This window comes from Pollicipes pollicipes, unplaced genomic scaffold (assembly GCF_011947565.3).
Source record: "Pollicipes pollicipes isolate AB1234 unplaced genomic scaffold, Ppol_2.1 Scaffold_6686;HRSCAF=7923_pilon_pilon_pilon, whole genome shotgun sequence".
Classification (NCBI taxonomy): Eukaryota; Metazoa; Arthropoda; class Thecostraca; order Pollicipedomorpha; family Pollicipedidae; genus Pollicipes; species Pollicipes pollicipes.
This window is the reverse complement of record NW_023596921.1, coordinates 20990020-21004151: the sequence shown is the minus strand read 5'-3', so window position 1 is coordinate 21004151 and position 14132 is coordinate 20990020. Positions and strand designations below refer to the sequence as shown.

General features: G+C 55.6%; 1 protein-coding gene across 1 annotated transcript; it reads right to left on the bottom strand.

The window, feature by feature from the left end:
• Window positions 1–203: 203 nt before the first annotated feature.
• LOC119108049 (uncharacterized) lies at window positions 204–13489 on the bottom strand. Its single transcript, XM_037231632.1, has 11 exons — window positions 13398–13489; window positions 10395–10524; window positions 8869–9005; window positions 8537–8647; window positions 8119–8273; window positions 6349–6515; window positions 5450–5512; window positions 5312–5379; window positions 2429–2576; window positions 1494–1646; window positions 204–1147 (listed from the first exon to the last, which is right to left on the bottom strand). Exons 1-11 carry the CDS (start codon window positions 13442–13444, stop codon window positions 1016–1018), a joined length of 1311 nt encoding a protein of 436 aa, XP_037087527.1. The 5' UTR covers window positions 13445–13489; the 3' UTR covers window positions 204–1015.
• Window positions 13490–14132: the final 643 nt, after the last annotated feature.

The window sequence follows — 14132 nt, the reverse complement described above, 5'->3', positions numbered from 1 at the left end:
GGAAGACTGGACGCGTCTGCCACTGGCTCCCTATGCTTTGACCATTCTCAATGCAAGAGAAGAAGGCACTTCGCTTTCTGACGGATTATGGTGGACTCTCAGTTAATGAGCCCGCTTTTTCTGCCGTGCGAGTCATTCAAAAACCTAATCCGTCCAGCTCAGATCCGGATCTACTCGCCAAGCAAAAAAGCAAACAAAGATGCTCAGCCTGCCGTGCGCCTCATTCTATTTTGTTATCAGTATTCACTTACGACATATATTTCGCTGCGATGCCTTGCAATACAGATTTTCGATGGCACCTACCGGATATGAAGTTGGGTAATGATCTTATCCGCCAAAATGTAGCATTCCGGCAACAGGACCATCGAATTTTGCGTTAACAACTACCTACTGCCTACCTCAGTACACATCTGCAGCTCCTAACGCTTGCTTCAGTCGGTCCCATTTGCACAACTGCCGCCCAGGTTAGTTCTAAGGAGTCAGCGCACACTCTAATACACTGTTGAGACTCAAAGCAAATAGAAGCTGTGCAGGCAGAATCCGGTTCACCTGCATAAACGCGCGCAAAACAAAGCGCACGCACTTAGCAAGCAGACATCGATTGCTACGCAAACTTACGTCTTTCTGCCGTTACAAGACTCTGTCCTCTCGACAATTCACCATCACCGCAAGGCGCCACCAGCCAGACGCCGTCCGTCACCGTCCCATTCCGTTCATACGGAGGCAGACGCCTCACGCGCGGACGCCTCCGTGCACGGTCACACCCTCGCAAGACTACACCCAATCGGAATAAGGTACACAGAGTCGCTACTGAAAGTCCTCGATGCGGATAAATAGCGGCTGGCTCCAGCCGGCCCTGTGCACGGCGCCAAACGCAAGCCACAAGCGCCGCTGCCCGCCCGGCCGTGCCGCGGCGCGTCGCTAGCACGCCCGCCTCGCAGATGGCGCTGTCGGTCTTGTCCCACATCCACAGATGACGCTGTCCGCGTCGTCCCGGACCCACAGACGGCGCTGCTCAGGTCTCCGGCGCGTCGGGGATCGTCTCGAAGTGCAGGATGGCGCGGCCGTGAATCTTGGCGCGGCCCAGCTTCATGAAGACGGACTCAGCTTCTTCTGACGGGAACAGGTTGTACGGCGGAGGCTCCACCTGGGCGGGACATGTCAGCGGATCAGCGCAGGCGGCCGGAGGACAACGCCATCGTACGGGGCCGCGGCGTGCTGAACACATCTTAGCAGCTGTCATACTGGCTTTTAAACACATCAATCTGCTCCAGCCGTGCACCAGAATATTTAACACTGCTGATCACCTTGCAGTCTGCGAAAACGCTGCAAACTGAGCTAGAATGACCAAACAGAAACGAGACTGTATCACCAGCGACGGGGAAGGCTTAGGACTTTTGAGCGGACAAGTAATGTACACCATCTTGGCAGAAAACATAAAAAACATGTGCTAGTTTCGCACTGAGCTACCTCATGACCGGCTAATGTCCTACTTTTTTGGTAGCGATGAGATCCAGAAGAGTGTGCAGCTGGTCCAGGGAGCCCATCTCGACGGGCACGATCGTCTGCTCGTTGGCCTGGGCCACGCTCTCGAAACGGCTGACGTAGCGCTGAGCCGTCTCCGCTCCAATCACGATCACGCCGCCCTGGGCACCACCGCACCCGTCACACAGGTGTGAAGCTAACTCGTGACAACAGATAGTGATGATCATTGGTGCTGACTTTTATATATATGCATATATATGCATATGTGTATACGAATTAGAATCAAAGCGCCTACCCAAACACAAAAGATAGGTAAACAGAGCAAATTGCTGCCGAAAAGGACGCGCCGACCCGGCCGACGGCCCTGTGAGACAAACACAGTCATCGATGGACCGGCCGCCGGTCGTCGCCGCCAAAGTGACTTACCTGCCGGCTGCTACTGTAAGAAACCGGTCGGTGGACGGGGACAAATGATTGGAAAGTAATAAGCATGGAGCCTTGGTCGTGCACACGCGTCGCGTTTGCGGGGTTGTGTGAAAGCCGGCCAAAAATTGGGATGTTCCGCGCCTTCATGAGTATGCGGACAATGTGGCGCTAGAATAACGACAGGGGATTGGTGCGCGCTGGGTATGGACATACTGTGACCCAGTCTCCTTGTCATGCGCATTTCTAATTTGGGGCCAGGTCATTTAAAATGAGCGTTCCGCGTTTGTATGGAGATTTGAGCTGAACGTTGATTCCATGACACCCTGCGGGATCTGAACCGGATCATTTGCATTTTTGCAGGTTGCGACAGGAGGGGTGGTCTGGCTATATGGTAACCAATCCACACATCTAAATAAAATGGTGGCAAATTTTACAAAATTATAACATCACAAAACCTGCCACCCACATCAGCAGCAGCTCGGCGCCATGCGCCGTCGCCGCCGGCGTTGCGACTTACCTTGGATAGACATTTGAGGGAACGGTTTAGCGACCGCGGGTTGGCGGCGAAGTCGATGACTAGGTCGACACGGCCCTCGCAGGCGTTGATGGTTCGCTCGATCAGCTGGCTCTCGTAACAGTCCTCGCTCCACTGGACGATGTTCAGCCTGGCCACAGAGGGGGCGCGCCAGGCCGTCAGCACGCGCTTACCAGCTCGGGGAGCCGGCAGGGGGCCGGCGCAAGAACAGCCCGCAAGGTGGCAGGTGAGTGGTTACTTACTGGCCCTCGGGACACTGGCCTCACCGTTGTGGCAGGGAATCATTGATTTACTTGACACTACTAGGAACAAATACAAATATCCCTTATTCGACTACCTCCTTCAATAAACATGATCCTTCATGTTACTAGACAACAGTGGGGACAAGCCAGAATGTGTATGAGCATGTTTTAAATCTTCATTTCGCCAACGCTATAAACAGATGGAGGGGACAAACACATTACGCTTTCTAAGCTAAAGCACAAAGGGCTTTCAGCGAACGGACGAACTGCATACGGATTATTTCAGTCTACAGAAACATTTTGAAACAATTAGTTCTACTAATCACGACACCTTTTGTTCTTGCTACAATGGAAGGTGTTAGTCCACATCAATCAAGCCCTCAATTGTCACGTAGCAAAGGATACTACAAGACTGCAGGATATCACAAGATATCACGACCGAAATACTGCTTGTGCATACGAGGCGCTGGTAATGTGCAGCGATGCTAATTGGTAGATTTGGCGCCGGGGGATAAGTGAGCGTATGAGCCCGGCCAATCGGCGCTGGTAATGTGCAGCGATGCTCATTGGTAGATTTGGCGCCGGGGGTAAGTGAGCGTATGAGCCCGGCCAACGGCGCTGGTAATGTGCAGCGATGCTCATTGGTAGATTTGGCGCCGGGGGTAAGTGAGCGTATGAGCCCGGCCAACGGCGCTGGTAATGTGCAGCGATGCTCATTGGTAGATTTGGCGCCGGGGGTAAGTGAGCGTATGAGCCCGGCCAACGGCGCTGGTAATGTGCAGCGATGCTCGTTGGTAGATTTGGCGCCGGGGGGTAAGTGAGCGCGTGAGCCCGGCCAGGAAGCTCTGGCCGCAGGGAGGTGTCGATGGCGGCACCCTGACACGATGTAACGCGAAGCCTGTGCTCCTGGGCACCAGCACCCCAGCCGAACCACGGCCAGATCATGACACTGCGGCAGGCCACCGACGGGCGATTGGGATAGGACAAGCCCGGTTCCGAATAGCGGTTCACCAAACATGTGTAGGGATGGACGGTCACACTTAAGATGACGGCGAGAGACGAATGCATGACGTGGGTCGCGCGTTTAAACAGTGGGATTGCCATCGCCGCGCAAGGGAGGAAGGGCGAGCGAAGCCAACTATCTATGCGCTGGTGTGTACACAAACCAATTCAAAAGTGGAATGGTACACTGGACGAGCCACTAGAGCCTTGTTTAGTTCTGAAGAGCATGGCAAACAACACCCAGGCTCGGGGATTTGTTATCGCACTGGACTTTGCACCGAGACCCCGACCCATCGCCGGCAGCTGTCGCTAGGTACTCGCCACGGATCAAATACTGGGGCACGTTTGAATTTGTTCGACTTTATCTCAAACAATATTGCTGGTCTTGCCCACGGGGACCTGGCACGGGGCGGATGCGTTACATTATTGCACGGTAAGCAAATACCACTCCGCTACTCCAGTTCGGCCGAAAACCACACATGACGAAACGTTCGAATGAACCGGAATGGCGCAGCCCGGGTTATGGTGCGGGATTAAATCCACGAGCCCTGCTCAGCAGGCACTCGAACCAAACAAGACAAGTCCTTGGAAACGAGTTTATAGAAAGGATATGCGTAGGCGCATTCAAACAAGGTGGTACACAAGAAGCTCGGCTAAAATTAGCTGGGTATGATAACCAGCTCAGGCAGTCCTGTAAAAACATTGCCGCCAATACAAGTACATGGGAGATGATATAAAACTGAGCAGCCAGCAGTGCTACGGACTCGCAAAGAGGACTCGTCACTAGCCGGCCAACGAGCCGAAACTGGCGTTCGCCTGCGCGACACTCAACAGCTATCGAAGAGAGCAGCAACTCTGCATCACCAGGTCATTTCGGTTTACATTAATGCAGGGTATGAATATATCGTAAAAGATAAGACTATTTTAGGCCACACCTGCGTTACACCTAGTGCAGATTTACCCCTAAACGAAATGCTAAATTACAAAAGCGGCATAACTGTCCCTTCTTTTCCATGGTGTGGTGGGCATAAAGTTAAGACCGATAAAGTGGATGTTAACGTACTTGCCATTTAAGGGTGCTCAGAAGAAATAACGTGTGGCTAACGCGCCCACTTTTCTCTAAGTCAGCAAAACAGCTTTTGACCCGCACATAGCTGGTGTCTTTCACTGGATGAAAACCGACATCAGCTGGTAACCGTTCAATCGATTCTTTTTCGATTAAAGTTGTTTAAACGTATTAAGGGGCGTCTAATATATAACGTACTTCGTCCGTTGCCTGCATGAACCATTTTCTGGCTTCAGAAACTCCCGCATAGCCCCCCCCCCCCTCAACTCGTACGGTGACCCTTGGGGAGACCCTCGCCCCCTGCAGACACGTTGAGGAGACTCCTTAGCCCCTCCCCAGTCCTGCATTCCGGCAAAGCCCATGGCTGCAAACCCAGCCAGCTATCGCCGCCGTTCCCAGTCCCCACGCACGCTCAGCACAGCAAAAACAACTCCCTCACACGCTGTGAGTCGTCCGGCTCCAGTGCGGGGTTAAAGGGGAACACCATTAGACTAGTGGTGGCGTCACACGGCATGTGAGATGAGTGCACGGGTTGCACAGAGGACAGCAGCGTACCGCCCGTGTAGCCCCGGCGATTCAAACTGCTCGCCGGCGCTGCGACAACCGAACACAGCATGAGTCACCTCTCCTCGACACGGCACGTCGCCGCGACATGAGGCGACGCGCGACAGAGACGGGCACAGCAAGGGTCACCTCTCCTCGACACGGCACGTCGCCGCGACATGAGGCGACGCGCGACAGAGACGGGCACAGCAAGGGTCACCTCTCTCCTCGACACGGCACGTCGCCGCGACATGAGGCGACGCGCGACAGAGACGGGCACAGCAAGTCACCTCTCCTCGACACGGCACGTCGCCGCGACATGAGGCGACGCGCGACAGAGACGGGCACAGCAAGGGTCACCTCTCCTCGACACGGCACGTCGCCGCGACATGAGGCGGATACCGCCCAATCTGTGCGATATCGACGGAATGAACAAGGTGATAGCGGGGATGCCTCAAATACTGTCCTTTGGGTCGTACCGCCAGCGTCGCCAGAGAAGTCACACGATATTTTTCCCAGTAGTAATAACGTTGCCGCGCGCAACAACAAACAACCAAACTGTGACCGAACGCTGCAGTGTTGCGCGTAATATTTAGGTGATGGTCAAGAAGTGCCCGCGAATGCATGCATGTCAAGAAGTGCCCGCGAATGCATGCATGTATGGTACTTGACACCGCCACCCTGGGCAGATGAGGCGAGAATGTCAGAGCAGACGTGTCGTGAAGGCCCACCTCATGGCATCTCCATAAAAGCACTTGGCGCGATGGTGACGCCATATCTGTGCGCCTAAAACACACCATCTGTCCAGAGTACTCGTCAAATATTGACCAAAAGCTTGGCACAGTGTTGCTAGCATGCTGCTGATATCCCTGAGCTCATCATAGTCATCACACCCAACGCAATATCAGGACCTTCATCCACGTATACACACGTGTCTGCCCGACACTGTCGAGCCACCTAAAGCGGGTGTCGCGCGGATCTGTCCCGTAGTGCCTACACTGGTACCGCCGCCATCCATGACTCGGCTCCGTGGCCCGGCCGCTGCTCACTTGTGCTCCTCCTGGTCGGTGATGTTCTGCAGGGCCTTCGTCGCGCAGCACAGCCACGGTCAGCCGCACCGACTGTCCCTCCGTCCACTCGGGGAAGAAGAAGCGGCCGATCCGGATGGCCCAGAGCGCCAGGCCGCCAGTGCCCACCACCAGCACGTTCACCTTCCCTGCCGACGACAGCACGCCGCCGGTCAGAGCCGCGGCTGGCCGAGCGGCGCCAGCCCATAGGACGTCACGTCACGCCACCGGTCAGAGGGCACGTGTCCCCACAGCGGGCTCTCCTGCCGCACGCCACCCACGATACAAAATAAATCAGACATGCCAACTGCACGGGAAGACAAACATTGCTGTCCCGTGGTACATTTCAAAGTGCTAATGCACACGTCATTGTTTCTGAATCTGGTCACATGACCTGATCTCACATCACGATCAAGAGGCAGGCACCTGTGATCGCTTTTAATTGGTGTCACCTGACAACGGGACCGAGACCAAGGGCGATGTCAGGACAAGATATACACCTTTGTCTGGTTTTATCGGTAGCACACACGTCCTCGCACATCGAGAGGCGGAAGGAGTCTTAGTCTTAAAAACGCCCCAGGCGATTAGTCTGGAATTTAGCTGATTAAAACAGAACAATGGTCCAGATGACTTGGCTTTAACTCGCATTTTTATCAAGGTGCAATCACAATAAATAGAGCTTTTATTCAAATCCATGTGAATACCATTAATTGATCCCATATGTAGTCCCTAGCGTCGCACTCATAAATGTCCCATCAATCAGTTGATAACTTATTCTTTGAACGGTTCGGTCGTTGTTGAAGCTGTCCAGACTAACTAACTCTGCGCATCGTTCCATTACCACTCTCTAATTCAGCCGCCCACCGCGCCACAGCGTCGGCTAGACCACCAGGCACTGCTTGTGAGCCGGGGAAGGGAGGGGCGGCTGCAGCTGGGCCGGCCGGGCCGCTGGCTGGCGCGGCGCGTGGGACGGACAGAGACAGCTATTTCAGGCACGCTCGCCATGGCACCAGACACAACCTGACCCGGCCCACTGCCGGGCCGACACTCCAGCATCCGCAGCCCCTAAGCCCAGTCGCTCTTTCTGTCCTGTCCTCTCCCAGCATCCCTTGTCATTAATTCATCTGTCAACTCTTTTCCAAGAATTCTCATTTTACTTACATCTAATCATTTACTTACATCTTATCATTTACTTACACCTTACATCATTTTACTTACATCAAACACCTCCAGAACTGGAGGCCGCAGACTGCTGCGCGTTCGACAATGCTGCACGACTACTCGAAGACGGACGACATTCTCAAAACAGATCAGATAAGATAGACTGTCCTTATCAGTGAGCGCCGAACTCTGGCAGTGAGTCCCGGCCCTGCTCGCTCCCACAGACATGAACGGATACACGGAAACGGACACGGACACGACACGGACACGGACATGTGTCGGAGGCGGCTGCCTGTGTGCGTGGCGCAAACGGCGAGCTGGATACTGTCACCGCGGCCGACCACGTCTCACTCTCACCAGACTCGCCCCGCTCTCACCAGAATCGCCCCGCTCTCACCAGAGTCGCCCCGCTCTCACCATAATCGCCCCGCTCTCACCAGAATCGCCCCGCTCTCACCAGAATCGCCCCGCTCTCACCAGACTCGCCCCGCTCTCACCAGAATCGCCCCGCTCCCACCAGACTCGCCCCGCTCTCACCAGAGTCGCCCCGCTCTCACCAGAGTCGCCCCGCTCTCACCAGAGTCGCCCCGCTCGGCCAGCTGCTCTCGACGTACTGGCGGGCGGTGAACACAGTGTTCATCGCCCACAGGCCGCCACTGGGCAGCATCGAGGCCACCGGCATCGACACCGAGCCGGGCACCTTCACCAGGTACTTGACGTCCTCCACGGGCACGTACTCGGCGTACCTGCGGGGCGCCATACCGACGAACCTGGTCAAATCATCGGCCCGCCAGCGGCGCCCGGCATGTGGCCCGGTTCGGAACACGTGTCGGCCGCGACCAGGGCATTATCGACAACGAGCATCGATCGAGGATCGGTGACCAGGAGCAAACAACCACTTTGCTCTCGGCGAGCGGAAAGTCATGTCATGTCGGTAACTTGCATTGCTACACTACGAAAGCTACATTCCATCACAAACCGCCAAGAGATGGACGGTTTGACGACTCACCCGTCCGGGCATCCCACGTAGGGATACACGATGACATTGTCGCCGATCTTCAGACCACAGTTCGGGTCCACATTCTCGCCGAAGCTCTCAATCTGTCCGGCCACTTCAAACCTGAAGGGCAGAATCGGCCATTACGACACAGCAATCACGTCCTGTCTACAAGGCATCCGAAACCCACGGCAGCAAACGTGTCTCAGCCGGCCGATCACAGCAAGAGTGCATACGGTCTATGCGTAGCCTACGCCAGCGCCACCCAGTGCCGCAGCGTGACAACTCTCCGGCAGCAACAAGGGCCCGACCCGTCCACGGTGTCGGCGGCCGCGCGTGATGGCCTACCGGGGAAGAGCGAGGTGTCACGGACGCCCTTGTTGCTGCAGCTGGAGCCGTCGGAGCCGATGGAGGCCAGCGAGGCGGCGCTGTTCACCGACATGGACCGCTTGGAGCGGTAGCACACGCCTGCGCACATCACCTGAAACGACGGCCGGCCGGTCACACTCGGGCGTCGCGCAAGGCGCGCCGGGTCGCTCTGCCGTTCGGACATCAGACCAGTCACGCTGAAACCCCGCAGTCGTTACGCTGCTTGGTCACGTGACCCACGAAAGCAGGTGAAACATACGCTTTGAATTCACGGCGGAATGCGCGCGCCGGTTCTTAAAACACGGTTGTTACCTGGCAATGGCAAAGATTAGCCTAATCGGCATATTCTTCTTAAGCAGCACTCGACTTAGGTACAGAAGTGCAAAAGTCTGAGCTATCGTCTCTAAAAACCAGGAACGGTCTGTCTCATTTTCAGGGATTGTGGGGCGACACTCAATAGTGCATTGGTCGGAGTAGGGGCAGGGCAGCTTCTACAGCTGTTGTTTACCTTACATCATTACTAGGGGTTCGCTTTTTGGTGGGTAAGTAGGCTTGACGTAGAAAATGGTTGATGTACGCAAAGTACATTGTTAAAATCATTCGCTGCGATTCAAAGTGGCGCTATTCACCTGCTAGTACTGTCATATGCAAAGTTTAAAAAATACATGAGTAGCCTTCAACTTATTTCAATGCCTTTATATTTCGGTCACCTGGTTCCGAGACGCAAAAGTTGCAACCAATGAAAGGTCCACAATGTATCCGCTTCCTTTAAAGACCTCGGAAAGCGGAAGAAACTTAAGGTGGTGAACTCTTGACGGGAACTGACCACGTTCTCTTAAAACTGACCACTTCATTCCCTTTACGACTTTGAATTAGTAATATAACCTAGGCAGGGGTTTGCGCACGTCGTGGTCTGCGTGTTTCCCCACCCCTTTTCGTGTCGACTTACCCCTTAATAATGGCGTTAACCACCTCAGACGTAACAGATGTACTAAGCTTGGAGCTACGACGGTAGCTATCACTCTAGTGTCATGCCCTACAGTTGTTTGAGAGGAGCAGTGTTGTGCGCGTGTTGTTAACCTTGTGACACACGAGACCATGCATAACATAGGGGCAAACAGGTAATCTCACTTTAAGCAGCCAATAGCCCAGCGGGCGGTTTCCCATGAATAAAAAATGCTTCGTTGTTCCGCACGTGTAACTTCCGTATGATCTCTCTCGCCCTCGCCAGTGTGGCCAGTGCCTTCCAGCTATTGATCACGCCGGGACGTCTACCCGTCCTAGCCTCCCCCTTGGGCTCACTCTGGCGAGACTCGGCAATCCCCAGCTCCCTTAGCGGCGTCCGACTCACCGTGACGGGACCCGGCTATCACCAGGCGTCCCTCAGCAGCGTGCGACTCACCCTGACGGGACTCTGCTATCACTAGGCGTCCTCAGCAGCGTGCGTCTCACCATGACGGACTCCCTATCCCCCGGCGCCCCTCAGCAGCGTGCGACTCACCTTGACACGGGCTCCGGCCGGCGGCACCTCCGGCATCGGCACGTCAAAGTTGAACACGCACCCCTTCATGGTGGGGCCGGGCGACTCGATGCTGACCTGATGCAGCGGCATGCCCCGCTTCTTCCTGGAACTGAGCCGGGCAGCACGTCATGGGTGCGGTCGCGGCTGACTCGTGACAGGTCAGGTCACCTCGGTGGAGGGCGTCACGCCGGAGGCAGGAGCTCAGGCGAGGCCACAGGTTCATCAGCGCTACTTTTGGAAGGACCTCTGGAGCATCGCTCATCCGAAATAGAGTTCGGTGAAGCGAGAATCTCATATGACTGGTGACGACAGCTGACTGCGGTATCCAGAGGCGCCAGACGAGCCGAGCTCGTGTCCAGTGAGATGTTCTGAAGGCGACACCGCTGAGATCAGGGATGCACGTCAGCTCTTCCATCAGCAGACGATGATCTCGGACACGAGCTGGTGCTTTGAGTCTTGAAGATGGAGATGTTTGCTAACGAGACACCCTCATGACGGGGCATACCGGGGCCGAGCCGCGTTCGCAGTGTCCAATGATGCGACGGATTCTAGAATGCATCGCATTTTTTGCTGGGGCCAGCAAGGGTACAGATACGTTTACGAAACAATCGCACTTTTGGTGTCGTTCAAAGCACCGCCGCACTGGTAGTACTACCCACGTTTGCCTGAAGTTCGTCGGTCGTTTATAACGTCATTTGTCTGAAGTTTGTCGGTACTTGTAAGGTCGTCTTGGTAGGACGGCCGGAGCGGCCTTGACATGACAAGTCAACCGGAGGCCAGATATGCAGTTCAAACGAACGTGACCTCAGTGTGAGCGGGGTTAGCCTGGAGGGGGCTACACTTCATGACTGGGCCTAAGTTGAAGCCAGCATGTGTTTTCTTCCATTTCATCAGAAGAGCACCCCGCGAGATCATAAATACAGATATTTTCCCATGTGAACCTTTACTGTTTCACCCATAGGTACACATATCTAAAACGCAAGAGAAATTGCGTGTTCGGATTAAATTTATTTGCTTGTTCTAAGGATAGCCTAGATACCGGTGCACAGGCAACCAATCCCTGAAACGGGTCGCGCAAGCGCGCAGGGATCAGGGGTAGGAGCCAGCTGCCTCACCAGCAAACTGGTGGTGCATTGTAGCGACGTATGCACAACATTATTGGAATCATCCACATGTGACGCAAGTGGAGAAAGTGTACGAGATCTTTCCCAAAAGTTTCCGCTCTAACCAACGGCATCCAAGAAGCAGCATTTCAGGGTCGACGTAACAATGCGCTTCCCTCTGTCCCGAGTACTTCACAGACCGACATCCTGTATGGCTGGACCCTTGCCGCCACGTTTAGCCCATGGCTAGAACACAGCTATTTGGGTCAGCCGGTCGGCGCGGCCCCCCTTTGCCCCACTTGCCACTTTCGGCGTAGTCCATGGCGCGCTGTTTTGGCGCCGTCGCGGCCCGGGCGCGGCCGGTGTTCAGGGGTTCGGGCGCCCCCGAACTCCGGCTGACAGCAGCTGGCGCGCGCCAGCTCGCGTCAGGCGACGGGCCGGGCGGGGCGGGGCGAAGCATACAGCTGACGGGCCGGGGCAGGCCGGGCCGAGGTGTACAGACGACAGGCCGGGGCAGGCCGGGCTAAGGTGCACAGCTGACGGGCCGGGGCAGGCCGGGCCGAGGTGTACAGACGACAGGCCGGGCAGGCCGGGCTAAGGTGCCAGCTGACGGGCCGGGCAGGCCGGGCCGAGGTGTACAGACGACAGCCGGGCCAGGCCGGGCTAAGGTACAGCTGACCAGCCGGGGCAGGCCGGGCCGAGGTGCACAGACGACAGGCGGGGCCAGGCCGGGCTAAGGTGCACAGCTGACCGGCCGGGGCAGGCCGGATCGGGGTGTACAGCCGGCGGGTCGGGCAGGTCGCATCAAGGTGTACAGCTGACGTGCCGAGGCAGGCCGGGCTGGGGTGTACAGCCGGCGGATCGGGGCAGGCCGGACCGGGTGTACCGTTGACGGACCGGGGCAGGCCGGGCCGAGGTGTACAGCTGACAGGCCGAGCCGGGCGAAATGTACAGCTGATGGCCCGGGTGTGTGGTGTAATCACATAATAATTGTCCCATCGATTAACACCCCCCAAAAAACACACATTTTTGCAACCCAGCATTGTGCTCTAGACCATCTACAGTAATGATTTAACTTGGGTCATCGATAACTTCAAGCAGCCTCATGGGGTATGACGACCACTTACTTCGTCAATAAGTTTAGCCAGGCAACTCCATGGGTACCAAGCGAGCCCTTAGCAAAACGCTGCTGCTGCAAGGTTAAGTGGACGCCTGGGTGGGCACGGAATACAGGCCAGACGCACCTATACAGTTACAAACACACCAATCTCGCCGTGGAATACGCTGAGTTTGGATCGACCTATCACACGTCTGGTAACGCTCCAAGGCTCTACAGCAGCCGGTGGTGGCTCACCGCACGCGCAGCAGCGGTACCGACGGTGTTCGGTGTCACACTGGCTGGGAAGGCGGCGGGTCCGGACGGCCGACGCACACTGTACACCCCACCCACAGGCCGTCCGCCGTCTGAGTAGCGCACACGCCTCGATCAGGCTCTGAACATGTGATCCCAGGTATTGATTGCCGCCGACGCGCCGGCGCAGACGGCCGGCCGGGCCGGGCCCCACCCTCTGCCGGCTCGGCGGCCAGTCCGACCGTCCGGCCGCCCGGCCGGACAAAGGGTCGCACCGGCGCCCTCCCCCCCCCCCCCCCCACCTCTCATCCAGTGCCGGCTGCCCGCCGCCAGCCGCCCATCGCTCCGGATGACGCAGATGGGTGATGTGCACTGAAACTTGGGTATGTGAGGTGCGCAAATACTGTAGAAAACCGGATTCTGCGGACTTCGTGGGGCATGTAGGGAGTTCACGAAGAAATCAGCATTAGAAGTGATAACGTACAAATGCGACGCACACTTCACGAATGTCCCTTTGGAAAGTCTTACCTGTCCTCAAGGTCTTCTTTTTCGGGCATGTCATCATTGGAGGTCATCGTAAGAAACTTATAAAACTAATGTAAGCGATGGGAAATCGGATTCCAGGCCCATTCAAACAACTTCAAAACTCCCGTGCTGTTCAATGAGCACTACGTTTAAAAGCAGTTTGTGGATATCTCGGGTTATGTAACAGGCTTTTGAGGCTTGTTGGCTTAACAAAAGACTTGACCACGCCACGGGCCACGGTTGGTCACGATCAGTCGACAGCGGCTTAACGATAGCGATACAGCCAATATTGCTCGTGCTGCACAATATCGGCACACTCTCATTTTGAAGAGGCACCTAGCCAATCTTCTTACTTATAATGGGCAGTGCATGGGTGGCTTACCTCGCATGGCGATACCTGTAGACAAAACAAAAGAAATATTGGAAAAATTTCGCGTGTTTAAGTGCACGACAAATCAGCCAATGCTTGGCGAGGGTTGCACTGGGCGAGCCATGACCCACTGGATAAGCACACACTTCTCCCAGCCATTCGCTTTAAACGCTTCCGTTTGCTTCACAGTTTGGCCCCTGGCATGTGCCCTCCATTTCCATTGAGAATGGACTGGGTCAATTAAATGACTTCCCTCTCGAACCTGAACAACGAGACCCAAGTAACCTAAGCCATGCGGATTCTCAGCTCATTTCGTGGGGTTAATTATGTTAACGTGTTCGGAAGTATTCGACACAGCAAATGCATTG

What these genes read in the sequence shown, in the direction of transcription:
- LOC119108049 (XM_037231632.1), bottom strand. Translation starts at nt 13,444, where the DNA reads ATGACCTCCAATGATGACATGCCCGAAAAAGAAGACCTTGAGGACAG. An exon ending in CGGCCGGAGCCCGTGTCAAG is followed by an intron (nt 9,006 to 10,394) that starts GTGAGTCGCACG and finishes CCGTCGTTTCAG; the next exon opens with GTGATGTGCGCAGGCGTGTG. An exon ending in ATCTCATCGCTACCAAAAAA is followed by an intron (nt 1,148 to 1,493) that starts GTAGGACATTAG and finishes TGTCCCGCCCAG; the next exon opens with GTGGAGCCTCCGCCGTACAA.